The sequence below is a fragment of the Triticum aestivum genome, chromosome 6A (assembly GCF_018294505.1).
Source record: "Triticum aestivum cultivar Chinese Spring chromosome 6A, IWGSC CS RefSeq v2.1, whole genome shotgun sequence".
NCBI classification, from domain to species: Eukaryota; Viridiplantae; Streptophyta; class Magnoliopsida; order Poales; family Poaceae; genus Triticum; species Triticum aestivum.
This window is the reverse complement of record NC_057809.1, coordinates 108,034,698-108,062,063: the sequence shown is the minus strand read 5'-3', so window position 1 is coordinate 108,062,063 and position 27,366 is coordinate 108,034,698. Positions and strand designations below refer to the sequence as shown.

The following is a 27,366-nucleotide window of genomic DNA, read 5'->3' as shown; positions in this document are numbered from 1 at the left end:
TTAGATGTTTCCAAAGCACTCACGCGACCATACTGTCCTTTGGTCAGATGACCACAGATGATATTCTTGGCAGTAGAGTCCAATTGAATGAACTTCTTGACATCAGCAGCAGTGACACCTTCTCCAGTCTTGGGAACGCCGTTCTTGACGACATACCATAGGTCGACGTCAATGGCTTCAAGATGCATGCGCATCTTATTCTTCCAGTAGGGATATTCAGTTCCATCGAAGACGGGGCACGCAGCGGAGACTTTAATTATCCCTGCAGTCGACATAGCTAAAACTCCAGGTGGTTAAACGGAATCACACAGAACAAGGGAGTACCTCGCTCTAATACCAATTGAAAGTGCGTTATATCGACTAGAGGGGGGGTGAATAGGCGATTTTTATGAAAGTCTTCAAAATGTGGAAGTTATGAAGACCAACGATAGAAATAAACCTATTACCATGCAGCGGAAGGTAGACTACACTAGGCAAACCATAGTCAAGTATTCAATGGAGTGGAAGCACAGTGACTAATAGCAGCAATGTAGTAAGGATCAGGTAGGAAGATATTATGAAGCCAAACAGAACACGCAGTCACTCAGTGAAGACAAAAGATAGTGCAATCATACAATGACTTCACAAGGACCAACAGTAAGTAAAGGGAAGGGAAGGATGAAACCAGTAATCGTTGAAGACAATTATTTGTTGGACCAGTTCCAGTTGCTGTGACAACTATACGTCTGGTTAGGGCGGCTAGGTATTTAAACCTGAGGACACACAGTCCCGGACACCCAGTCCTGAACACGCAGCTCAGGACACCCAGTCCTCACCGTATTCCCCTTGAGCTAAGGTCACACAGACCTCGCCCAATCACTCTGGTAAGTCTTCAAGGTAGACTCCCAAACCTTCACAGACTTCGTTCACCGGCAATCCACAATGTCTCTTGGATGCTCAGAACGCGACGCCTAACCGGCTGGAGGATTCACAGTCCTCAAGTGTAATAAGTCTTCAGATCACACAGACAAGAAGACTTAAGTGATGCCTAACACTCTTAGGCTCTGGGTGGTTAGGGCTTTATCCTCGCAAGGAATTCTCTCTCAAAGGCTTCAAGGTGGGTTGTTCTCAAACGACAAAAGCTGTACTCTAACTCTAAGCAGCCAACCGTTTATGGTTGTAGGGGGTGGGCTATTTATAGCCACTAGGCAACCCGACCTGATTTGTCTGAAATGACCCTGGGTCACTAAGGAACTGACACGTGTTCCAACGGTCAGATTTCAAACTCACGCGGCAGCTTTACTTGGGCTACAAGCAAAGCTGACTTGTCCGACTCTGGACAAGTTTCGCTCTCATAGTCTTCAATCGAAGACATAGGTTTTGGTTAAGCATCACTTCAGTCATTCTGACTGGTTCACTTGGACCCCACTTAACAGTACGGTGGTTCCTATGACTCAACAAAGAAGAAACAAAACTACAAAAGATCTAAGTCTTCGAGCTCCATAGGCTTCATGCGATGTCTTCTCTTGTCATAGTCTTCAATGTGAGTATCTTCACATACCACCTTTGACATCAATGTCTTCATACATTTTTAGGGGTCATCTCTGGTAGGAAAACCGAATCAATGAGGGACTTCTACCTGTGTTATCCTGCAATTCTCACAAACACATTAGTTCCTCAACTAGGTTTGTCGTCAATACTCCAAAACCAACTAGGGTTGGCACTAGATGCACTTACAACCACCACCACTACCACCACCAAAAAGAAAAGTCAAGTAGATACCTCGTTCAAGGAGGCCATTCAAAGATATACCTACAAAGAACTCAAAAGAGATAGATGTATCAAACTACTATCACTTTCTTCTAAAAAAATCCTTTTTTACGAGGGGAAATAGTGAATGTGAATTCCTCTTTTCGAGTCCATGTTTGTAGCATTTTAGCGGAAGCTATCAAATCAAGGAAAAGGTTATCAAAAAGAGAAACTTATCAAAAAGTGCTTCGTCAAAGGTTTTTATTCGTTCTTTCGACAAAAAGATAACGACCGAATCTTCACGTGCATGCACTTTTACATGTGTCCATCGTCTCTGATGCATAGGATAAATATGTGATTTATCCAAGTGTTTTTTGCTCCAGATCTAGAATGTTACGGTTTGGAACCATGCATGTGTATGCGTGGATGTGGTGGTGTGATTGTGGTGTGTGTGAGTGTGTGTGTCCTTGTAATTGACAAATTTGTTATGTGTTATGAACTTCATATGTACTTAGGTTCTCCGAGCCATTCTTACTTAAATAAAAAGGTCTTACAAGAGCATCATGTCATCCGGTAGGGAGATATGGGCGGCGCTAGAGGGGTGACGTAGGAGGAAGCATGAAAGGGTATAAGAAAGAGGATCATTGACCGGCAAGATGATGATGATAAGGTTGTGTACAACGATGGCCAGAAGGTAATGGGTGTCCCATGAGCTGAGAGAAGGTGCTCTATCGGTGTTAGGCAACATCCTTACTCAATGCACATTGCCGCTTGCAACAACGACATTCCAAGTGAGACGAAGGTGACGGCGGCAAGTAGGGGACAACGTGCCACGGAGGACGTGCATCGAGAGAGGGGGTTGGTACGGGTTAGAAGGGGGTGGCATGAGGAAATTTAGGGTCGTCAAGCAAGCATGGAGTAAGAAATATGTCCATAGAAAACTAAGTATTAAATTCGTGCTCCAACCAGTTACTCAAAAATCGATAAAAAGAGACGTGCAAAATATTTCAATACTCCCCCTCCTGTCCAGGCTCCGTTAGGCCTTAGACGTGAGATCGTTGAAGGCCAACTATTTTTCTATTGACTGGGTCTTCAACTTAAGACCTCTTGATTTTGACACTATAATGAATTCATGCTCCAACGAATTACTCCAAAAATCCAAACCGATAAAAAGAGGCGGACAATACATTTTCCAGCACTAAAGAAAATATATTTGGTGTCCCAAAGCAGAACCAGTAAATATATGTATAAAAACCTCTTTTTGTGAAGAACAAAAGGCAGGGAGGAGGAACCAAGAGAGCCGCAGCTAGAGGCGTGCCAAGTTTACATAGACGAGACTAGCCTAGTGTGCAACGACCGTCCGTTGCTGCCATCGCCAGCCCTTTACCTAGCGAATCCCGTCGCGTCGAGCCCCACATGGAAACCCCGTTCCTTTCAGATTCACGCTGAAAACGTATTTATTGTCCAAATAATTCTTGTGCCCCAAGAAGAAGAAAAAAAATCAGCTCTGATGTATCCTAAGAAATTCTTGCGTCGCAAGCAGAGCCTACCTAGGCAGTTAGTTATCTTGGAGTGCCCGCGTATAAATGGGATAGCTTCAAACCGGCCCCAGAAAGGAGAAGTGCACAAAAGGTATATCTACCCGCCGATCGCGCGAGAAGCGCCCGCCGGAGGTAACCGGAAGGCCATGCGATGGTGAGCGCTGCTCTGTTTCTACCCACGAGCATTTTGATCCATTTTTTACTGTGCGAACGTGCTATGTTTCTGTTCGTTGGGTACAGTTTGCTGATTTATTCTTGGGTTTGCGCAGGGTCTCCTGCCGCTGTTTCTCCGGGCGGTGGCGAGGCTGGCGGCGTGCGTCGCGAGCAGGCCGCCGGCGGCGGTTGCGGCGACCGTGCTGTACCACGGCGGGGCGCTGCCGAGGGACCCCCGGCTGGAGCGGCTCGTCTGCGACGGCATGCTCGACGGCGGCGGCGGCGACAGCCGCATCCTGCATCTCGTCGTCGGCGTCATGAGGTCCCTGGGCTAGCTGCGAGACGTGCCTGGCATGCTTTCTTCTTCTGTCAGGAGAATCCACGGAATTCGCCGGCATCAGATTCCTATACGCCAGCAGTAGTTTAGTTCGGTACTGAACTGACCCAGCTAATTTGAAGTTCTATGAAGAGAACGTGCGTGCGTAGATTATTGTTAGGCCAGGAAGTCACTCGGCGTCGGCGTCGGCGCCGTTTATTGCGCCGGCGGCCACATGCTCGCTCGGCCTTTCCTGCGAGAAACAACCAGAAAATGCTTCGACTCAACGTGGCCAGTCTGACTAATAGTAATGTTGTCATGGGTCAGAAATTCAAGGTTGAAATGTCAAACGCATACAAACTTAAAACTCACATGCACACAGCACCAACGGAAACAAGAATGAAGAAATCATCACTTTCAGTATAGCCTCATCAACGGCATCTATACATACACTGACAGACAAGCACATGAGCACATCAAACAACCGCACCCAACAACATGTATATAGTATGGTATTCCCTATCAAATTGCCCGCTCGAATTCTCCAACCAATGCTCTCTACCTAGACATCGCACACAGGGAGCAATGCAATGCAATGCAAGTATACCACCAAAGAAAGATCGAAACAAGGCCAGGCCACCAAGGTGCAAGGAGGCATGCAACTACCTCAGGAGATCCTCTGAATCATGTGATCGCCGTCATGAGATCTGTTGCTGTGGTAAAACACACGGTCTGGTGACAGGCAACTCATGGCCTCTTCAAAGCGCTGATCCGCGCAGCAAGTTCGTCGAAATCCGGCATCTTCGGGTGCACGTTCCCCCTGGACGTGTCCTGCTGCAGCGAGATGGACCGAGCAGGAGCCGGAGCCTTCGTCCTCCCCACCGGGGAACCTGATTCTGTAGGCAGAGACACTGTCCTCTCTGGATGACTGGGCGCTCCGTCTCTGTTGTTGCCATCAGCAGGTTGATCTGCTCGAGGCCGGGGAGTCCTGGACTTGGCCCTCGTCTTGTGCTCCTCCTCCCTCTCCATCCCCTTCTTGCTGTAATGCCTCAGAAGCTTATCCATCATCCTCTCCTCGTCGTCGTGCCCCCCTCCTTCACGGGGATGAGCACTCCTGCTCCGGTGCTTACGAGGCGCTCGGGGCAACAGATTGCCAAAATCAATCGCAGTGTCAGTCTCATCCTCCTCTGTCTGGTAGTCGCTGCCACTCGTCGACCCGTTACGCCTGCTCGAGTGCCTTCGTCGCTCATGGTCGTCTTGGGAGCCATTCCTGCTGCTTGGACGCCTTGTTCGGCCACCAGGGGTTTGGCTTGCCACCTTTTCATCATTGGCCGCCTCGTCATACAAAGAACCGTGTGTTGGTGGCCTTGAACTTTTCCTTCTGACGGAAACGGGCCGAGGAGGTGCACCATCATCGTCGACCAGACCGTCTCTCCGGTGACCCGTTGCTTCCGAGCCGTTGAGCTTGTAACCATGAGCAGCTTGATCTGTTGGATTTTCATGCGCGGGCTTCATGCTAGAGTTTGGCTTCACATAGGGAGGCCGCATGTTGACAAGCTTCTCTGGCATTTGCTGCCTATCTTGCACTGGCTGTCCAAACTCTCCCATATGCCGTGCTCGATTGTACAAGCCATTATTATCTTCTTCAGCAGACTTCTCGCTCGTCGCTCTGTACGGCTTGGAATATGGAGGAACCTTGTTTACTGCTTTGCCATTGCCATTCAAGGTGCCAGCTGATTCAGTTTCTTGCTTTTCCAGGCCCAGGGTTTTAAGCCCCAAGTCAGCATGTCCCCAGTTATGATCAGTGCCAGCAGCCATGTGGGTCCGATGGTAGCCTTCGGCATTAGCCTTTTCGGCGCCGTCTTTCTTCTCAGTTTCCTTTAGGTCTGTGTATGGAAGAACTATTTTCTTCATTTCTCTTTGAACAGATTTTGCCACGGCAACCTCCTGCTTCTTTGAGCCATTGAGATCCAGCTCCTCTGCATTCATCAGTTCCCTCCAAGACTGACCGCCCTTTTTCTCGTCTTTGTTGACCTCCTTTTGATGACCATTCCTTCGCTTCATGTCCACAGGAGGCACATCACTATCCAAATGTTTCTTCTCAACAGGTTTATCTGAATAGTTCTTTCTGCTGTTCTCACCAACTTGACCAATGTAATCAGGAACGACATGAATATCTTTTGGTTTTATCTGAAATTCTTGCTTCCATTCACGGCCATCAGGTATAGATTTAGATTTCCTGTCAAGCACAGCATGCTTATCTACCCTGTGTCCATTGCGCCCTGATGCTTCAACCTCTACACCGTTGAATGAACCCTTCTTCAGAAGTTCCTGGTAAAAAAGATCACAAGTGAATGACCATTCGAGTTGTTAATAAAAAGGATGGGCGGTATAAACCAGTAAGTTCCCTAAAACATACCTTTTTATTTAGAGGCACACCAGATATCTGTCGTTCAAATGTCTTGGTATTAAACGGGATCGCAAATTCTTCAGCAACATCTTCAATCACTTGCAACTTCTCCTCCTTAGTAAATGATTTGTTCTGAAGCTTCTGAACAAACTGTCCACGTAAGGGTTAAGTTAATCAGCATAGGTGCAACAAAGAGAGCAACTCAAAACACAAAAATCACAGCATGGTATGCACCTCAGAGCTAACAAAAGGTTCAATGGAAGCCCCATATTTCTCTGTGAATACATGTCTGAGTTCACACAGTTCAGGTAAATCAGGATATCTAGCAGCAGCGAAAATCAGAGTTGACACAGCTCCCAAGGCTTCATGAGGGCATTCACTGTAAATAGAGCACCATATGTTAGTGATCAACTATACAAGGAAGTTGCGTAATCATAACTGAATGCAACCAGAAGTATTCGTAACTTCTGTAAGAGGTGCATATGCTTGATTGATATAGCAAAACACGAACAACACATCTAGTATGGAAGTTGGGTATATACCCACTGATACTGAACAATTGTGCAGAAAGCTAGTACTCCCTCCGTCCGAAAAAACTTGATGCTAGATACATCCATTAAGGGAAGCTTTTTCAGACGGAGGGAGTATATGCTTATTTGCAGTTTCGAGATCCTCTAAGACTTTGGAAAAACCATGCAAATAGTTACAGAACATAGCTAATACATACTAAGTTAGTTGATCAGCTAAATTGACAGGAATTGTGTCATTTTACGTTTTCAATCAAAACTGGAGCATGTCATGCATTATGCAGAAAATGGTTCAGAGAGTCAAGCTATTGCTGTCAACTAAGCAACAATTTTGAAACATCACATACGGGAGGAAATCACAAAGACCTCATACACCAGAAAATGTAGAACACACATCTGCGGTGCAGTAATCGAATGAAACATATGGCATCAATTGATCTCAAGCTTAATTACTAGGGATTGCAACATTGACCGACATGTCCCTTGTTAACAATCCCAGCATAAACATCGGTGATACCTCTGTTTCTGCAGGTTGTTGAGCTGCTTCCCTATGTAGTCGCAATACTGCTCGATCATGTCATAGCAGGAAGCTTGGTTCATCTCCACAATCAGCCCTTCCATCTGCATCCCATCCCAGGAGGAAATATCCATCATATATATACACATCCCATGCCCAACATTTACAAAAGAAAGAAAAAATGCAGCTGTTTGCACCAAGTTAAAGAGTACACTGCTGGTAATAATCATTAGTAAGCAGTGCAAGTCGGTGAGTTGAGTGTGCAGGCCGTACCCGTCCGAAGGCGTGCGATTCAAGGTTATTGGTGAGGAGGTCGGCGACGTCTTTCCTCAGGAACTTGACCATGGCCTGCTTCTTCTTGCGCACCAGATCCAGCCGGGTCCGGGTGCATTTGATCGCGTGCTTGCTGCATCAGACAGCGGTAGCAAATCCAGCAATCAGATCAAGAAAAAAACATGCAACAGCCTGAACAAAATGCGATCCACCCAAATCGAGGATGCAGCAGCTCGAACAAGCGACACAATCCCCCAAAAGGACAGATTCCCAAAACCATCATAGAGCAAGCAAAGCTGGACGAACACATCCAAGAAACAGCGACACGAATCACGAATCGGGCCTGGTAATCTCCAGCCAAACAAGAGGGGAGAAAGGCAGGCGAGACAGAGAAACAGCCCTTGAATTAAAGGCGAAGCAACTTTCAGCTCGGAAACTGAAAAAAAAATCCGGACTTCTGATGAACGACGGCCGCAGCAATACAGAAATCAAACAAATGCCGGCCGCCAGCGCCGGAGAGCTCGGCGAGCAACACAAATCATCCCCAAAAATCCTCAGCCGCTGGATTTCGGGCCGGCGCGACCAGCAGAAGCAAGAGCTGGAGCTCTCACGGACCAGCAAGAGCAAAAGCAAGAGCCGGATGGACAGACGGGGAGAAGGGAGGGATCCAGGGCCGTACCATTTGTTGTGGAACTTGGAGTTGAGCAAGCTGTCAAACATCTCCAATGGCCGCCGCCGCCGCCGCCGCCTCCTTCCCCTGCGCCGCCTTTTGCTCTCTCCCTCTTCGCCTACGCTTGGAGTGGTGGGCGGCGGCGGAGGTGGAGGTCGGGTGGGGAGGGGGAGCGGGAGCCGGCAATGGTGGCGAGAAAGGGAGGAGAAAAGGGGAGAAATTGGGAGGACGTTGGTGGGGTGGGGGGAGGTGGAGGTGGAGGTAGTGGAGAAGGAACGCCAACAAATCAATGTTAATGTTAGCTGGTGCTCAACAGGGGCCAGGTGGCTGAGGAGACCTGCTTCCTCCTGTTGCGGTTGCGCGCAGGAGGAATTGGGTGGGTTTTCTTGGTGGAAAAAATTGGGGAGACGAACAGCAGCTTCTAGATATATAGAGAGAGAGGGAGAGAGTAACTGCTATTGGAAATTTATGTGCATCCGTCCAGTTATTGTCCATTTGTGGCGCAGTAACCATGTGCATGGGCTCCCTCCCACCATTTCAACTTCAGTTTGTGAAGTGATCAAAAAAAAAACTTCAGTTTGTGAAAGTATTTCTGTTTCTGTGCAATGCCAAAGTGTTTCTGCATCCACGATTCATGGCCAGAAACTAGGGGCTTCCCCTCTAGAATGAATTCAGGGATCGCTTTTTCTGTCTTCCTTTTGGGCGGCTGGCTTTCCTCTCCGATTTGTCTGTGATCTAAACGGTAAAAGGAACTCGAAATAGATAAAATATACAGATGGAAATAAAATGAATTCAGGGATCACTTTTGAGCAGTGCTATGCGGACGACAATATCAGACGATTTGCAGACGACGGTTAAATCCAGCGTAGGAATCTGCTCCGCAACGAAGCAACGGCCGCTGGATTACTTTGTCGTGCACAGATCGCCCAGAGAACATCGTGTGTGGAGCAGTTTCGATCACTTTTCTGTCTTCCTTTTGGGCAGCTAGCTTTCCTCTCTGTTTGTCTGTGATCTAAAAGGTAGTAGTAAAATTAACTCAAAATAGACCCTATATGATGGAAATGAAATGCATTTAATGATAAGCTCCACGTACCCTTTGTACTAGTACAGCACTCACCGGGAGTGGGCCCCACGGATTTTAAAATAAAGTGACGCCAACGGAGCTGTTTGTTTGTGCGTCGCCACCAATGCGTGTGTCCGCTTTGAAGACTTCAGCCCAACTCCATCGCGCGATCCCAAACGGATGTCCGATTTTTGTCCTTTTAGATAGGGATTTGGGGTCGTATCCGGGCCTGTCCTGGAATGCGGTGGCCGTGCGCCCAATGCGCGGCCGCATCCTTTTGCCGCATCATGTTCGCGTCTATTTAAAAAAAAGGACGTTTCAAATGCCAAGCCCCAGTTCACGACTCGAGTTCATCACGCCGGCAACAAAGCCAGCGGCCTACACGACTATCGCCGGCAACACAGCCAGCGGCCGGCAACACAGTCAGCCTCCAAAATGAATAGTTGTCCTTACCGGCAACACAGCCAACGGCCGGCAACACAGCCGACCTCCAAAATGAATGTTTTTTCGCCGGCACACTGCCAGCGGCCCAGCGGGCGGGCGGCACCCATGCCAGCCTCCAAAAAGAACGGCCACGCCGATTGGACGACCTAGTTCAGGCCTTCGGCGTCGAGCATCTCCTTCTGCTTGGCCTCGAACCAGGCCCTCGTCTTGTCACTCATCTTCGACAAGTCCACGCTCATGATCGCAAGGGCCACCTCCTTCGCTTTGGTAGCGGCATTGGTGGCCTCGATGTCGAGCTGCCTTTGCCGGGCGGCCTCTTCCATATCGAGCTGCCTTTGCCGGGCCGCCTCCTTCATGTCTATCTTCCTCTTCTTGGCCGCCTCCTCCATCTCAAGCTTCTGTCGTTGGAGATCTAGGTATTGCTTCATTTGCTCGTTCTTGCTTTGCCGCTTTTTCTCGTCCCTCACATCCTTATGTGACATCATACCATGCAAAGTCTCATGCAAGGCCATGGATGAGGCGTCACGTATGTCGTCTACCTTTGAGTTGGTCTTACCCCTCGGCCTCTTCAACGCCTCGCCATCCCCACCTCCGGCGAACTTGGCCGTCTTCTTGCCTCTCTTCCTTTGAAGTTCACGGTATTGATCCTTGAACTTAGGGCAATTGTTGATGATCGTCCAACAATGCGAAAGAGTGAATGGCTTGTCATTGTGTCGGGCCTTGAATGCCTCCAAAGATTGAAATGCCTACACCACATGATCAACAACAAGTGAACATGCAACATATACACGGCCGAAGTCTCATGGCCGTAGCAAGGGCTAGAAAGAGAAGAGCATGCCATGTCTCTAACGCCGAGACCACTCACGGGTCGTGCTTCAACGCTCTCAAGTGCGGCACAATACTTGTTGCACTCTTGTTGGATGAACAACCATCTTTTTTGAATCGAACCGATGCCACGGTTGCTTGTAATTTGGTAGGGCTCAAACATCTTCCTTTCATGGAATGTTTTGTGGACTCTCGTCCAAAAAACAATGCCCTTTTGTTGCGCGTCGGTCCCTTGGATCTTGGCTAATCTCCATCCAACATTGGCAAATCAATTTGTCCTCATTTTGTGTATATGAACCGGTGCGAATGCTCTTCCGCTTCTTTTGTGCTTCCGCTTTTTGGGTGAGCTCGTCTATGAACAATGGAGCGCCACTAATATCAACATCATTGGCTTCATCTTCATCTTCACCTTCGACATAGATGTCATCGTCTTCATGCCACGAATCACCATGGTCGTAGTCAGCACGGTTGTCGGCCTCTTCATCGGGCACGTACTGGGCGCGGCCATCCTGACTTTGGGTCTCATCGGGGTCGTAGGCACGGCCATGCCCATCCTGGAAGATCACGCCCTCCATGTACTGGTTGTAGAAGGGGTCGTCCACCGTCGGCGTTGAGGTTGGCATTTCGTCAAACAACACGCGGGGGGCCGGCATGGTGCCCGTGAACGGTGCACGCGCCTGCTTTCTTTGCATCTCGACGGAAGGCCGCCCGCCGCTGCTGGACCCAGGCGTCACGTTGAGGTCGATGACGGTCGCGGGGCGTGGTGTGGACGGCGCGAACAAGCCCACGTCCGGCGACGCCGAGAAACGGGTCTGGCCGTCGTGCCTGGGTGGAGGAAAGTCGGGCGACATGGGCGCGGCGCGCGACGTCGGCGACTGGCAGTGCGTAGGCCGGGCGATCGACGAGCCTGTGCTCGCCAGGCCGACGGCCGCTGCATGGAACCCCGCCGGACGGCCCATGCCAAGCATGAGGATGGCGTGCGCTTTGTTGACGAGGTCCTCCTTCTCGTCGGCAGCGGCCTTGCGCCGCGCGGCCTCCAGCTCCTCGCGCTGGGCGGCGAACTTGGCCGCGGCGGCATTCATCTTGACGGCCGCTCTCCGTTCCCTCCTCTTCGCCGATTCCGCGTCCAACTTGGCGATCTCCTCCGGCGTGTATTCCGACCGCGGCTTCCTTGGCGCCTTCTTCTTCACCTTTGCGGTCGGGTCGACGGCCAGGCCGCCGAAACTCGGCGGGGCGTCGGCCATGGATGGGGGAGAGAGGGGGGGCAGCGGGAGGGACGTGAGAGGGTTTGGGGGAAATGGCGCCAAATGGTCGTCGGAGTTTTTTTGGTTTCTCCTACCGACAGACGGGCCAGGGGAGGACAAGCGCGCGCATCCCGCCCATCCGCGCGCTGTCCTTTTCACCCCAAAAACGGCGCAAGTTTGGGCCGAAGATGGGTCGAAAGCGGACACAAAGCGGACAAAAGTCCGTTTGCTCCCGCGCGTTGGGCCGCCTTTTTGTCCCTTTTACCCCAAACGAACGGGCCGGACAGGATAGGGTCGCGCCGTGAAGTTGGCCTCACATGTAATCCGTGATAGGTAGAGAATCTTAATCACAATGATCACTCTTAATTAAGGCTGTCAGTGACTCATTCGCACACAAAAAAAGGCTGTCAGTGACTCGGTGGTGCTATAGATTGCACGATCTTATCTCCAGTGGGTACACCGACCAGACAACATGCTGACTAATCCTGCAAGACTGCTCCGGTGAACCGGTTCATGGAAACATGTCGCTGGTTAGCACCACTACTCCTGCCTGTTTTGTGCGTCGATGCTTATAGTCCCAGGGTCAGGATGACCACCTTTTCAACAACAAAGGAAATGCATCCGCGCAAAAAAAAGGAAATGCGTCAGGATAACCACCGAGTGAAAATGGCTAGGATATGTGCGTGTTTGTGTGCGTACCTACATACGTATGCATTAATGATTTGGTAATGTGGGTGCACACTTAAGTAGGTAGTAGTATGACTTGTTAAGCAAGTGTACACACATCTTGTGATTATCTTTTTCCATGGAGTATATCTTGCATAGATATACAAGGACGTTTTTTCTTTTGCGAATATATGCCGGAAGAAACTGATGATCTCTCTCCGTTAGTGACCGACACGACGTTTCATGTATTGACACGGTTATATGTCAATTTCAGCTAAGGCCTTCTTTAGTTCATAAAGTAGGAAAATCGTAGGAATAAGAAAATCATAGAAAATGTGATGACATGTATCTCAAATCCTATGAGTAGGAATAGAAAAGAAGATGTCTTTTGATTTACATCATAGAATTTTTTTTCATTGAATCTAGGCTAATATTTATTTTCCTATGAATTGTGAAAGATAGAAAGAATTCCTCTATATAAATAGAATTTCTTTCATACAAACCAAAGGGTTCTAAATGAATTTTTTCTATAGAAATCCTATTATATGAAATTTCTACAAGTTTCCTCTAAACCAAAAAAAATCTAAGGGTTTGAACAACGTCAAACTATGTTGTCCTCACCTCCCTCTCACAGACAACAAAGAGTAAAAACCACTGCTACTAATTTAGTCACTTGGCACGGCCGGATCGATGGTTGTACTTGTCGGTGATCAAGTCGGGATGGCTTGTTTAGAGAAAGAGGGGTGGCGATGACATCAATGTAATCTTGATGTAGTTTTCTTCTCGGTGGTCTATGTAAGATATTTTGTATGCGTTTCAAAAAAAAGATATTTTGTATGCACCGCTTGCGGGGTGTGATGGTTTTTGTTCGTTAATTAACCGAGGACTTCTCTCTAGTAAAATGTTCACCTTCATTTAGAAAAACTACCAATTTGAGCCTAATGCAATTTTAGATAATGATGATTTAGTTTTTTTAAAACAAGGCAAAAGACTTGCCATTTTCATTGACTAGTTAGCGTGTACGTGCAACGCACGTCTTCACAAATCACAGTACATGTCGAAGAAATGCATAAAAATGGATGTGTCTAAAACTAAAATGCGTATAGATACATCCATTACTCCGACAAGTATTTCCGGACAAGTTTGACCTCGATGGCCACCGCGTCGATAAGCATGTAGAGTGCTGGCTCCGATGTCGAGCTCGTGAAGGCTCAAACTGACCCTGCAGCTTGCACCGAAGAAAGATGGAAATAAGTTCGATCCTTGTAATAGCTTACAGATACCTGGGGTAAATACTTTAAAGTATTCTTGTTCAAAAAGTGGAATCATTCTCAAATATAGGTGGACAAAGTACACAAGAAGCTTCATATCTCACTGGACAATTATGTGACCATGACGGCAAAATGTTCATAGGATTTCTCAGGTTTGGCATCCATCCAAGAATATTCAGAGTTCCAGTCAGGTCAGAGCTACACTTAACGCACTGGGCTAGCTAAAGCTCAGAAACATGGCATCTTTGATGGTTCAACAGGTCAAAAGGTAAAGATTTGAAATTAAGATTGAAGATCAAATTATTTTTTTCATTTGTCACATACTTTTGTGGTAATTTCAGCATAAGAGGTGTGATGTACTGTTTGATCCCATTTTTCAGTAACCATCACTAAAGTTCCAAAATGAGAGACATTTGAGAACTGCTTCTTTTCTTAGCAGAAAGTCTCAAGTTACGTGTGACCTACCTAGTCCAGTAGATGTTGAAGGCCTGCTTGTAGATCACCGGCAGGTTGGCGTCATGGAGAAAGTTAAGGCCCTTGGGCTGACGGCGATCTTCATCCTTATCATCCGCAGGAGGGAGCCATTTATACGTGAAGGAAATAGGATGTTTCAGGTCAGTTTCCTCATCCACATTGACCAAGAGTTGTACTAACTTACAAGTACCAAGAAGCTGGTCGGACAAGTAAATTTTCAATCCAAAATATCCAGTATCCCTTTTTAGTAAATATCGAATATTTACATTCATCTGATTTTAAAAAGAGAAAGTGTAGTCCCTTTGGAAGGGAGAGAGAGCTCAGCTATCCTCTTGACTTGTGACTTATGGAAAAGAAAGTTCAGGGGACAAGAACAGTTCATCATCAATGGACCAGATGGCACTCGTACGTGCTCAGAATTCTGAATTACTCTTACAAATCCATAGTAAGTGTCATGGTTTTAGTTCAAATTTTAATTAAAACCACGACACTTATTTTGTATTGGAGGGAGTAACATTTTTCTTTATCTTGCTGGTCTCAGGAACCACCAAACATACTAATACTTGGAATGATCAATTGACAGAAAGCAGTGAAGAACTCACTTTTGAAGAGGTGCGTCTCAAGGCTCCCAACGCTCATGAATTTGTACACCAACATCCGGTGTTCATGCTCGTAGCACTACCCAACCAATTTCACCAGGTTCTTCTGCCTTAGTTGCCCAAGAAAGAAAACTTCAGCCTACAACAACAGAACCATATAAGCTAGTCATTCATCAGCCAGGCTTCAAAATTGATCTACCAATGATCTGATCATGCTGGCGCGTGCATTGCACTCTATTTCGCACTCACCAATATAATGAATATGTACAGAGCATTATAATCAATATAATGAATGCCATAAATCCCTGAATTCCATCTGTTAAACAAGCAATTTATGTGCCATCCATCGAGTTTTGCACATCGGGAAAGACATCTAACTATGTATAGATTTAAGTGAATAGAAAAACACTGCAACGACAAACTGGCTCTTTGTAATGAAGGATACGTACCACTGTAATGGGTATACAACTTAACCACAAGGCAACATATCAAAATTTACAGCTTCAGTCAAATTGCAAATCCATGATTACAGAAGAAAAATAGTAGTACTAATACTATAAAGCAGCCAAAAAATGATATTGAAGTGGACTTTCTGATGCCAATGTAAAGCATTGCATGCTATTTAGACAGAACACAGACATGACACTGCAGATGATACCTTGGCACAGTCTCCAAGCTAGGTCATGATACTATGAGCAGCTTCAAACATCTCACCAAGTGTCTGTCAGGGTGACCTATCCAGAATTGAAAAAAAAGAAACAAAAAGAAGATGGTTCTGTTCAAGGTGTACATGTTAGATGAAGAAACAAAAGCTTCAATGGATAAGGCATTGCACCTTAGTCGCATAGCATGATGCACCAAAAAGTTCCAAGCCATCAGCAATGACTCCCCTCTCCTTTAATCTTGGCTATGTCAGAAGCAAGCTGTACACAATCACAAGAGGCGACCAGCAGCAACGCACTTAAACCCGAATGAAGCTATATCAAGAAACAAATATAAAAAATGAGAAGCAACAACATCAGCTCAAGAAATATAAATAAAAACAACTCTATAGACAGAAGCCCGGTTGGTGTTGAAGCACCCAAAGGAAATTTTACTTAGATGTAACCACATCAGGTAAGAAGAAAATTACCTCGCACTCTATTGAATCAAAGTGCAGTATTGAATTATCCTCACTGAAGAAGCCAAGTCCTCCATCTGGACAAGGGCCTGCAGTAACAGCAACACCTAAACTAAATATGCGGCTGTCTTGTCCGGTCAGATCCTAGTTTGCACCATTGTCATGGAATAAATTGACATCAAACATTACAGAGAAGCGATAATTTACATGCATTAAGAAAAGTCATTGTTGATTTTATCATGCAGTGTGGTAGTATATTCAGAGCAATGAGGCCAGCAGCATCATAAATACGGAGTACTAACCAAAATTCACATGAAAGCAATTGCCATGGGATTTCTAACAAGTGAGTATATGTCTGGAGAGTCAGAAGCATGGGCCAGCGACACCATAGAGTCAGTAGCATGGGGAAGGATGCCCAACACATGACTGAAGAACAAAGTGCAAGGAAGAAAGACGAACAGACTAACAGATGACTGGATCAGCTACCCATGTTGATGTTGCTTCATCGACGGCAAGCAACTGCATGTCTTCGACTGTAGCATTTGCACATAAATCACACATTGATCTAGGACAATCACTTCACATCCATTTAAAATTAAACATGATTAATCAAGGATCAAGCCACTCACCTTGCGGCTAGAATCCACCAGCACCATCTCTCCAGGTTACTGCACATGAAGAATTAATCACTACCCCAAAGTGAGAATTTCTGCATACCTTATACACGAGGCTCCTAACATTTCGGTAAAAAAAAACAACTATATATGGCATATAATGCTAGTTGGGAGAGAATTATACCAACATATGTTGCTGAAAGGTTTATTTACCTTTCACATAGGTCGTAGTAATAGTGCAACAGTACAATGGTCATATGTGAAATGCCCAAAGCTCAAAAGAGAATATATTTGTTTTGTTCATGAATCAAATAACCATACATGTTTTAAATGTATTAAAACCATTACTACTGTCCAGAAAGAACCTTGTGAACCGATCTATAAGTCCAGCTGGTGCAGTAATTGACTAATTTTCAGAGCACACTTGTCAGTAGGCACACCAACTTCTGCCAAAATAGAAAATCTCTTGAATCGTGTACTTCTGAAAGCATGCTTGGCAGTAGCCATACCTCGTTAATTCTCCAATATCTAATAATCGTTTTGCAAACAGAAATATCAATAGAAAAAACAAAAAAAATCAATAAATCATGAGATAATAAAAGGTTATGATAAAAAAAGTGAGAACCAATTCATAACATGAATTCATGAAAACTTCACCATTTAGCTACAACACGAAATTCAAAAACATCTTCACTGTTGTGTCCCTGATAAAAATCAGGAATAAATTTCATTAGATCACAAGATCAAGGTGAGAAGAAACAGTCCTTTTGAAAATTCTAATCCCAGAAATAAAGACCACCTACTTGGTGCATCCATCACTTCCCAGTCCGACAAAATCAACTACAACTTCATACAAAATAGGTTTCTTCACAGAAAGAATCTTCCTTCCGCCCTTGTGTGGACACACGAGAGAAGTTTACAAGCTCATGCGAGCACACATTCAAATTATGTAAAACTAATTTTACTATTGTATGGATAAAACGGAAAACTTTTGACAAATAACCTAACTCTCAAATCTGCACTGCTCGTCTGGAGACGCAATGATTCAGCATAAGTTTTTTTTATCCACAACCGGACAAGAAAAGGTGAAAAAGAACTCCAAAATTTCGGTAATTGGTTACAGTTTTACATTAAAAGCTGAAAACTTGACAAGGGTATTATTCAGAAGGGTAAACATAGCAGTCAGACATCAGTTCTGTAGAAGCTCAAAAGAGTGAGAGGAAGACTAAAAAACACATGTGAGTAGAGAAGCGAAGACAATGGAATTGTTTGGAAATGAGGACAATACCTGAAGCAAAAAATGATGGTACAATAGGTGGCACCAAAATGGCTTAAGAAGTATGGAACATTATCATGTTGGTCTCAAATATGCAGATTAGAGATGTATAATACTCTAAATATCCGGATGCTCTATAATATAAAGCGGGGGTAAACCCTTTATCAGAATACTCTAAATATAGTTGAACATATCTGTCGGGTAGAAAATTCAGAGAACATGGTAATCCCTTACTCAAATGTAACATTGCACGTGTGATTAGTTGAAAGTATCTCTTATACCAAGGAAGAATATCTGCACCTTATGTCTTCAGGCTAACTTATGACTGGTTGAGATATCTCTTATGAGGAATCATTCTGGAGAAGCCTGCAACATAAGCGTTATGCCAGTACCACCAGCGAACTGAAGTCATAGAAATCAACCTTAGTTCGTAGATTTGATTTGGCAGGCGAGGCAGAGCTGGTCGCCAGGGCGGAGATCGCCACAGCGGGCGTCGTCGACGGCGGGGGACATGGCGGCCAAGATGCAAAAGGATCGCTCGATTGACCGCACGGCTGGTCCTGCCCTTGCACGACTGCTCCTGCCGCCTCCCCTTGCGCGTGCAGGTCGGCACCGATTGTGCCCTCGCCGGCGGGCTGCGGCGGACGGGCGCGGCGCTGCCGGAGGAGCGGAGGCAGCCCGGCGAGACTGTGCTGGGGAAGGCGCGGCCGGGCGCGCCTCTGCCGGAGGTCGCCGCATCCAGCGCCAGGGATGGGTCGGCGCCGCCATCAGATGGGATCATCGGCGGCGGCAGTCCGCGGTCGCGTCCGTGGGGCAGCAGAGGATCTGCGGGGAGCGGCCGAGCGGAGGATCTGCGGGAGGCGTGGGTAGCAGAGGAGGAGCAGCGAAGGTCGTGGGTTCGTGCGGGCAGTTTTGTTCAGGATGAAGGAATGGGGAGGATTAGTCGTGCGGGTCCTTTTGCTTACTGCGTGATTAGTGGCTTGCTAGTATTAAACATAAAAAAACTACGGACCATTAGATGTTCATGATGGATGGTTGTGATTGTTTGGATCTGTCGCTCTCTTCCTTTTATAGTGGTAGTAGATTAAGAAGAAGTGAGAAATGTCGGGTTAATTGATGGAAAATCGGGCTAAAATCGAAACAACCCAACCCATAAACACATGGGCACCACCGCCCAACCTGGCCACCGACATGGAACACACTCCACGATGGCACATGCCAACAGATGGCGACACGCACGAACAACTGACAGCTCTGACTTTGACGACGATCATTGCCCTGGAGATATGCAGAACTTGCGCAGATCGTGCCTGCCGCAAACGACCACCGAGCGCCTGTCATCATCACCACCTGGATCCGCTCCACCGCAGCTCCGACATCAAAGCAACCGGGCAACCCACGAAAGAGCACCTCGGACACGCCGGAAAGATCCGACTACCAAAGCCCGAGCCGCGACCCAAGCTCCTCTCGACGCCATCATCGTTGCCAAACAGAAATCAGCGCCCCAAAACGGTCGCCTCAGCAACCACGCGGCGAAGATGCCGCCTTCCACCGGTCTCCAGTTGTAACCGGCTCTGAGACGATGCCCCCAAGGAGAAAGAATACGTGGAGACGCCTTCATCGCCCGATCCCGCGGATCTGAGAATTCCCTCCGGAGCCAAGGCCGCGGGGAGAAGCACCAAACCAAAATGACGCTTCCAAGAAAGAGTGCGGCGCCCGCGGGCGTCGCCGCCGCCGGATCCGGCAGAGGCCGGAGAAGGATTTCTCTCGGAGATGCTCAACCACCGCGAGCCCGAACCAGTCGGCCACCAAATCTGCACCGCAAAGCACCGAAGGGAATCTCCCGCCAGCGCCCGCGCCCGTCCCAGCTGAGGCCGTCCCGCGCGACCCCCCGGCCAGCAGCCGCCGTGCTGCCGGGTCCTGGGCGCACACCGCCGTCTCCACCGACCAGCCGACCCCGCCAGAGGAAGGAGGAGCCACGCCCGAATCTCGCCGAGCCGCACCACCTCCCGCCGCAGCAGAGACACCAAACCGCAGCAGCTCCGCCGCCGCCCACACAGCAGACGAGAGCCACCGCCCGCCCGCGGCAGCGCCGCCCAGAGATCGAAGAGGTCCGGGGCTGCCGCCCTGGCGTCCGAGCACCCGTGCCGCAGGCCCCCGCAGCAGAAACCAGGGAAGGCATATCTGGCCGCGGCCGGCTCGATCCAGCCACCCCACGCAGCGCCCTGCAACAACCCCCTCCGCACCCGCAAGCCGAGCATCACCCCTGCCGCCAGAGCATCACCGGAGATAGGCGAGGCAGCCGCGCAGTCCATCACCAGGCACCACAGCGCCGAGCGCCACCCGCCGCCGCTCCCCCAGGACTGGACGCCGCGCGACGGGAGAAGGCCCCGCCGCCGCCACCCCGCACGGGGTTTGCCCGGCGGTGGCCACCGATGACGGCGAGAGAGGAGGAGCAGGTGGGAGGAGTGGGAGGCGGCGGGGATCGAGTCGCCGCCCGAGTCGCCAAGCTAGGCCACGCGGGGGCCGAAAGAAAAGGGAATGACACTTTTCAAACAAATCCAGACACATCATGAGGGACGAGCAACGGATCAGCGGCAGGTAGACGCGTGACATGGAATCCACGGACAGGCTAAAATAAAAGTCCGAGGCTTCCACGAGATTCAACACAACCCAACCCGATCGAGCCAGCGTCCATTCCACTAATCTGGCGTGTAGAGCACCACGATTTGTTGGCAGAGGTACGGGATTTATGAGCCTCTCTCTCCGGCAGCAAAGTGCACAGTACTGTAGGAGCTGATTAATTATGTTGGCCTCGACTGGCTAACCGAACCTTGCTCAGGACAGGCGCAGCGTGACAGGCAGGCAGACAAGGGCGTCAGGAGCCTCGCCTGCTCCCACATGCTTTGCTACCGCCGACCCACCCACGCCAATGCATGAATGAAAGCTCACGAGTTCCGGTGACGCTTCTTCCTTTGCAGGAAAGGAAGCCAGCCAGACGAGAGCTTTCTTTGTTTTGGCAAAGATATATGATTTGTATGATTGTAAATTTTTTAGGGCCTCTTTGATTTTCAGGATTCTCAAAACGCAGGAATAAGAAAAATGTAGGAATACAGTGCCATGTCCTCTTGTATCCTATGGGATTTGGAGAAGTATTTGATAGCACAAGAAAAGCAAAGGAATTCTACAAAGAAGTTTGAGTGGATAAAAAGTTTCCTTCAAAATGTAGTATAAATGAATCCTATGAAAAAAATCTTAAGAATTTCAATCCTACAAATCAAACGACCATCACAGAAAAAAATCGTAAGGATCCAAATCCTGTAAAAATCCTATGCATTTCCTTTGTATCAAAGGAGCCCTCGGTATATTCACCGAGGATCCTGTGCGCTACGTACTTTGTAGAGAGTTTGGGTCTCCCCTTATGGTTGAATGGTCAGAAGGTATTTTCAGCCCACGAGAGTTTAAGTCTTAAACATGATGCTGGTGTTTGCATTTTCTAAATTTATTTCAGACCTTTTAGCGATGGGGCATGCTACGCGTTCGTCGGCTGATTTTTTCAAAAGATCGTCGGGGCGTGAGCCGTCCGTTTGTACGATACAAGTCCTTCAGTCGTTTCTCTTTCTTATTTTTCTGCAATAAAACCCTTGTTGCAAAACCTCTATTGTAACATGACTTTTCTTGCAAAAGCATGTCTGACCTCCTTTTGTATTTCTGCAACAAGATCCTTGTTGCAAAAATAGCAACGACCTCTCTAGCCTTTTCTCTGTATTCCTACAACAAAATCTTTTGTTTCAACAACAAGACATTTGCAAAAGCTCGTCGCTGCGTCGTATTCCTACAACAAGACATTTGCTGCTTTTTTTTGCAACAGAGACCATGTTGCGGAAACTCATCGATGCGTCGTAGTTGCACTAGCTTCGCCGCTGTCATTCGTAACAACGTTGTTGTTGCAGAAACTCAGTTGCGCATCTGCTCGTGGGAGCTTGTCGCCTGCGGGAGGCCTCGCCCGATTGTTGCAGAGCACCGATGGCATAGTAGCTGAGCAGCGGCCTTGTAGCACCGGCAAAAAGCTTCATGGCAGTGCGGCCTGACGGCGCAGCAGCGGCTCCTAGCAACCGCGAATAGCTCAACCGCGTATCCACAGATTGGCAGCTTGGGGCGCCATGGCTTGCTGCAAAAAAGAGAGGAGTGAGAGGAGTAAGGGCTGCTTGCTGCAGCCTGCAAGGGATGATGAAAAGCCATGGCTGCTTGACTGCAAGGAGCTTTGTGCGCGAGGAACAAAAAGATTTATGCGGTGACATGAGAGATAGAGGAGAGCGAGATGAGATATTTGGGGGAGGAAGAAGCCTTGATTTCTCTGGAAGAGATAAGATTGAGAGGAAGACGTGGGCCAAGGTGGCATGTGGCAGACGGTAGAGGCGGTTGACGTTTGCGTGAGATCCGTCGGTGGAAAAGGAAGCGTTTTCCTTTGGCGATGTGGGTTTGTAGGAGGTGACGTCCATGTCGACTATAAAGATGTGTATGTGCGACTTCGTCAATCTCAAGATGATGTATCGGCTCAGTCTCTTGAAGGTGCTTATAGGGTAGGTTGTGTGTTCGTGTGTTCATATGAATAAGCGTATGTGTGTATGTACGAGCGTATGCGTCTGTACTGTGTTAAAGAAGCTCATGCTAAATTTTATGAAGAGCGCTACACGTCGACCGGATGATAATTTATTAACCTCCTCACCATTCGTTTGGTGAAGCCCGTAATAGCCGTCTTGATGGACCGGCGTCAGCCTTTGCCACAAGGTTGGTGTTCTATTCGTTCCGCTACAACAGAAGCCTTATTGCAAAACACCATCAAATCATTTTGTTCTTTTTAAAATAAAACCCTTGTTGCATAAATCTTCTGAAATAAGACCTATGTTGCAGAAAATAAAAGCTTCACCATCGAATCGTTTTTTTTAAACAAGGCAGTTGTCGCAAAACCTTCTAAAATAAACCCCTGTTGCAGAAAAAAAAACTTCACCACTAAACTATTTTTCCTTTATGAAATAAGACATATATTGCAGAAACCTTCTTAAACAAGACCCATGGAGCATGTGGCACATAGGTCGCTGCGCGGGATCTTGTGGCCGGCATGAGCGCTTGATCAAGATTGATTCGACTGCTACGCAGATGGTATTAGATGGTAGACGCTATGCTGCATCAGCCACATGAAGGGTAGTGTTTTTCATAATTTGTTTGTTATTTTGTGTGTCACACTTTCTAGTGCTAAATTAATTCACAACCCGAACTAAGGAATACAAACATTTAATGGCGTGTTATCTCATTTTTTGTGTTTTATAAATCCTACAAATTCAGGAGCTCCTCGATGACAATAACCATACTTTTTGTAAATAAAAATGTTTATTCATTTTGTTGCACTATCATGTAATAGAGCAACAAATCATTTATAGCCGGACTATGCATATAAGATGCGCACAACCAACACAAAAGCCAGCATTAGCCATTAGCCACGAAGGACTCAATCCAACAAACTGCAAGTATATAACTAGTAAAGATAATCATTGACTTTAACCATTGAAAGTTATTCATGTTATGTTACTATAGACTATGATGATGTTTTCTAATCCATTTTATGTTTTTTTGTGGGGGTAGGGCTAGGCAGTTTCTGTACCGTTCACGTTTTTCTTTTCATCAGTGGCTTGTCAAACTAATTCAACATAATGTTGTTTAGCAATTACAAGTTGGACATCAACATAACTTGTAACTGAAATCCCCCCCCCCCCCCCCCCCCCCCCCGCCCCCAACCTCACAATTAATCTAACCTAAAAAAGTGGAAAGCCAACTCATCCCAAGTAACCCGTCAGCGTGTCTTTCATTAAAAAGAGAATATGAAATGTAAAAATCATTCTGTTTTCTTATAATGGTTCCTTTATTAGTAGAATTGTATTCCTTACGAATTCTTTTGGCATATTTTCGTTGCATTTAATTTTTTATTGAATTTTTTTGGCTTGAAACGTGATTAAAACACTCAAAAGATTCGCAAGCCTTGGTCCTCTAGAGAGATAAGAGTCGTGTTGCAAGTTGAGACCCGAACATAACTTGTGATTGTACCCCCCCCCCCCCCCCCCTCGCAGTTAGTCTAGCCTCCAAAAACGTGGAATAGGTTACACATACCAATTAACATGTTGGTATGTCTTTGTTCTAAATTATTCACATGAATTTTAGAAACCATCACAAAAGATATACATTTTTTATTGTAGGACTACATTTCTTAGGCAAGTTTTTTTTACGAGAAAATTTCTAATATATTTATCTTCAATCATGGTGGTACAACGAATACAAAAAATAATAAAAAACTACATCCAGATCCTTAGACCAAATTTTCTGCATGTTTAGTCACAATGAATTTTGTATAGGTAATTTTTTGTTGACTCGAAGCCTCATGAAGAAACTCCTTTGTTTTTCTTATTGTGCAACCAGATAAAACTTCGAAAAGACTAAAAATCTAATGTCAGAATTTTACACATGGCAAATGAATGTTTTTCACGGTAACTTATATCGGCATGAGGATGGCATATTTAGGTTGTAAGCATGACAATTTCATGACAAAAATAATAATTAAGACGAATTTGTCATGCCCGTGAACTAAACTAGCATCTTCGGCAAACCAAATTTGCGATGAAAAATATTCGATTTACCATGGTAAAAGATCTGACCTCATTTAGTTGAGTCCTAAAACTTTGGCGCAAGCTCAATCTTTTGTACTCATGCGAATCAAAACAGTCAGAACTTGATATTAGCTAACCCGAACCAGGTTCGTTTAGACCAGAACCACCACTGTACCACAGTGCCAAGTTTTTTTATTGTGAGGACAGGACGCAGTCACAAGTTATGTGGGCGTGCACAATCGGAACATTCGCGGAGCCTTGGCGCTGTATACGTGTGCCCGCATATGATTGCAGGCACCGTTGAGATAAGAGATAAGAGCGGCCCCGTTCGGATATCCTCAACGGCTGGCGCCGCATGTCTTGCACACGCAACGCACGCAAACCGAAATCGGATGGATTTGGAAGGCAACGGCACAAGTCAGGCAAAGTGGGCAACACGACGCGACGACGGCCGCGTGCAACGGTCAAATTTGGGTCGGAAATGATGGGCCGGCAGGACCACCGGATCAGGACGAGGAGAAAAGGGAGGCGCGAGAGTGACCCACCACAACGCCGCGGCACGTCGTTGCCAGGTGGCCCACCGCAATTAACAAAGTGCTGAGCTTGAGTAAATTACATAAAAATACCACAATTGAGGATTGGAAGCAGATTGGCGGCGGAGATTCTCTAACTTGCTTATAGCAAGTCAGAGGCAGCCTTGAGGCAACTGGATGCCGTTTCTTTTCCATCGTGTGTCCCCTGCTCTGTTTCATGTTTCCTTCCCTCACACAACACAGTTCAGCCAGGCCAGCCCACATAAGCGACAAGGGAGGCCCATTCGGGAGCAAACAGCCCAGCTGCAGCGACAAGTGCATCTATGGACAGTTAACTGAATGTAAACAGCAGAATAGAACAGAACATATTCAGACTGGATAGAAACCTGTAAAAATACTCCGTTTTCAACCAGAATTCAACCAAAATCAACCAGAATACAAACATTAGTCATGATACAAATAACCATAATAACCTCCAACAAAATATAGTACTAGAGCTGCAGGTTCTACACAAAAGAACACCATTTTGCAGTGTTTTTCACAAATTTCTTCAAGCTGAACATATTCAGGCCAAAAGAAGAAGATGGACTATCTTCTTCTTGTCATGAAATAGGAACCTAAAGAAGATCTCCAAAATCCATATCATCAATTCCATTAGAACCCTGCAAAGAAAGAGGATCAAAATGAAACGTTGGAATAGAATAGTAGTTTAGAGAAGATACAACAACATTTAAAGTACCATTAGCAAGTCTGTGTAGCTCCTGAATGCATTGCTGGCATTATTAGCATTTTCAGTTGTTGCTTGAGTTTCTCCACCAACTTGATTCTCTTTCTCTTGCTGCTGCACAAAGAAACCCAACAAATTTATATATGATGTAGTAATAAATAAGTACACTAAATTGCAAGAATTTTCAGCAACATACGCTAGATTCCTTTGGGTCTTTCTTTTTGTACTTGCGTGTCTTCTTGATCCAATGTTTATGTCTCTTTGAACTTTTCGGTTGAACCTCTTTTTTCTTGAGGCGTGCAGAACTAAGCAAACCCTCATCTTGTTGAACATTAGGCTGCACATTAGAGGATTCACTCAAAATACTTCTAGATATCCTCAGTTTTTCCCGTACTTGCTTGGCAAGGATGTCCAATGCATTGTCCACCAACAAGATACATTCCGGATCGCTTGCGGCTTCACTTGCAAAATCATGAAATTTGTGAGAAACAAACTTGTACCGCAACATAGCATCCAATTTTGGATCTTCAATTATATCCCTTCCTTTGGTATCTTGTATAGTTCCAGATTTTGCTTCTCAGGTCCATCTCTTTAAAAGATAATGGTTTGGCAATAACTTGATATTCATCAAGTCAAGAACTTTTAAAGCATGCGCACACAATACTCCGGTCCTTTTTTAAACTGAAAACAGCTACAAGAAGCCGTTTGCTCCAAGGGATCACCGACAACTATGCGCTCTAGTTCGGAACTCAAATCACCATTAGCCCTCACAATTGTAACAGCATATGTATTATCTCCATCCAATGCTCTACTACATGCAGCCATGGATCTTCTATATTCAGATTTGAATGCTTCAAATATGGTCGGTGTGTAAGCTTCGCTTGTTTGCAACAACATAGGAGTCTCCATCCCTATTCTAGGCAGTTTTTTAGTAGCTTCAAATTCTGCATCTAGCTCCTTGTTTCTTTTTCCTTGCACAACCCTTTCAAAATGTTTTAAGAAGCGAATGATGTCAAAATCTGATTTGAGATGTTTTTTCAAATCACTATTGAAACTCTCACTTAATTGTGTGCTTCTCATTCCCAATGTGAAAACATCCCTCATGTAACATTCAGTCCACTTTTCTTTTAACTTGTAGATGCTATCTAGCCATGAGGCCTTCTTCTTATCCACCTTATTTCTCATGATGTCAAATGCCTCTTCAAAGGTTGCCTTGTCCTCAATATTATACATACAAGCGCTGAAATCTAAGAGGATATGAGGTTCTTCATCTTCCTCTTTTTTTGATTCTTCAACTTTGCTATTGCACAAGTGCTTGACGGCATTTTGCATGATGTGGTAGGTGCACAAGCCATGCCATGCTTGGGTGAAAACATCCCCAACAGCCAATCCCATTGTCGTGTCTTGATCGGTAAATATAGCTCTAGGTTGCTTTCCATTGTGTGCCTCTACAAAAGCCTCAAATAACCATTTGAAAGAGCCACGTGTTTTATCAAACAAAAGAGCAGCACCAAAAATAACGGTCTCTCTAAAATGATTGAATCCGACGAAAACACCAAAAGGCCTATATTCTTTGTTTGTGCCAAAAGTAGTGTCAAAGGCGATAACATCTCCAAAGTATGCATAATCAATGCACATCTTTGCATCAGCCCAGAATATAGTACTTATTTGTTCTTCGGAATCCAATTGTAAAGTATACTGGAAAGACAGATTCTC

General features: G+C 46.3%; 1 protein-coding gene and 1 long non-coding RNA gene across 22 annotated transcripts; both read right to left on the bottom strand.

The window, feature by feature from the left end:
- Window positions 1-4,134: 4,134 nt before the first annotated feature.
- LOC123132358 (uncharacterized) lies at window positions 4,135-8,500 on the bottom strand. The gene is made up of 6 exons (XM_044552133.1): window positions 8,145-8,500; window positions 7,466-7,598; window positions 7,193-7,296; window positions 6,383-6,527; window positions 6,158-6,298; window positions 4,135-6,069 (listed from the first exon to the last, which is right to left on the bottom strand). The coding sequence occupies exons 1-6, from the start codon at window positions 8,183-8,185 to the stop codon at window positions 4,486-4,488; spliced, it is 2,148 nt and encodes a 715-aa protein (XP_044408068.1). The 5' UTR covers window positions 8,186-8,500; the 3' UTR covers window positions 4,135-4,485.
- Window positions 8,501-13,340: 4,840 nt separating this feature from the next.
- Window positions 13,341-18,312, bottom strand: LOC123132357 (uncharacterized). 21 transcript variants are annotated; one of them, XR_006464667.1, is made up of 9 exons: window positions 18,154-18,312; window positions 18,032-18,097; window positions 16,471-16,509; window positions 16,144-16,374; window positions 15,854-15,930; window positions 15,557-15,698; window positions 15,380-15,455; window positions 14,114-14,860; window positions 13,341-13,599 (listed from the first exon to the last, which is right to left on the bottom strand). It is a non-coding gene; the product is annotated as an uncharacterized lncRNA (long non-coding RNA). The 21 variants fall into 21 exon arrangements; XR_006464661.1 differs by having other exon boundaries at window positions 16,471-18,097; window positions 18,154-18,307; XR_006464654.1 differs by having other exon boundaries at window positions 14,114-14,319; window positions 14,725-14,860; window positions 16,471-18,282.
- Window positions 18,313-27,366: the final 9,054 nt, after the last annotated feature.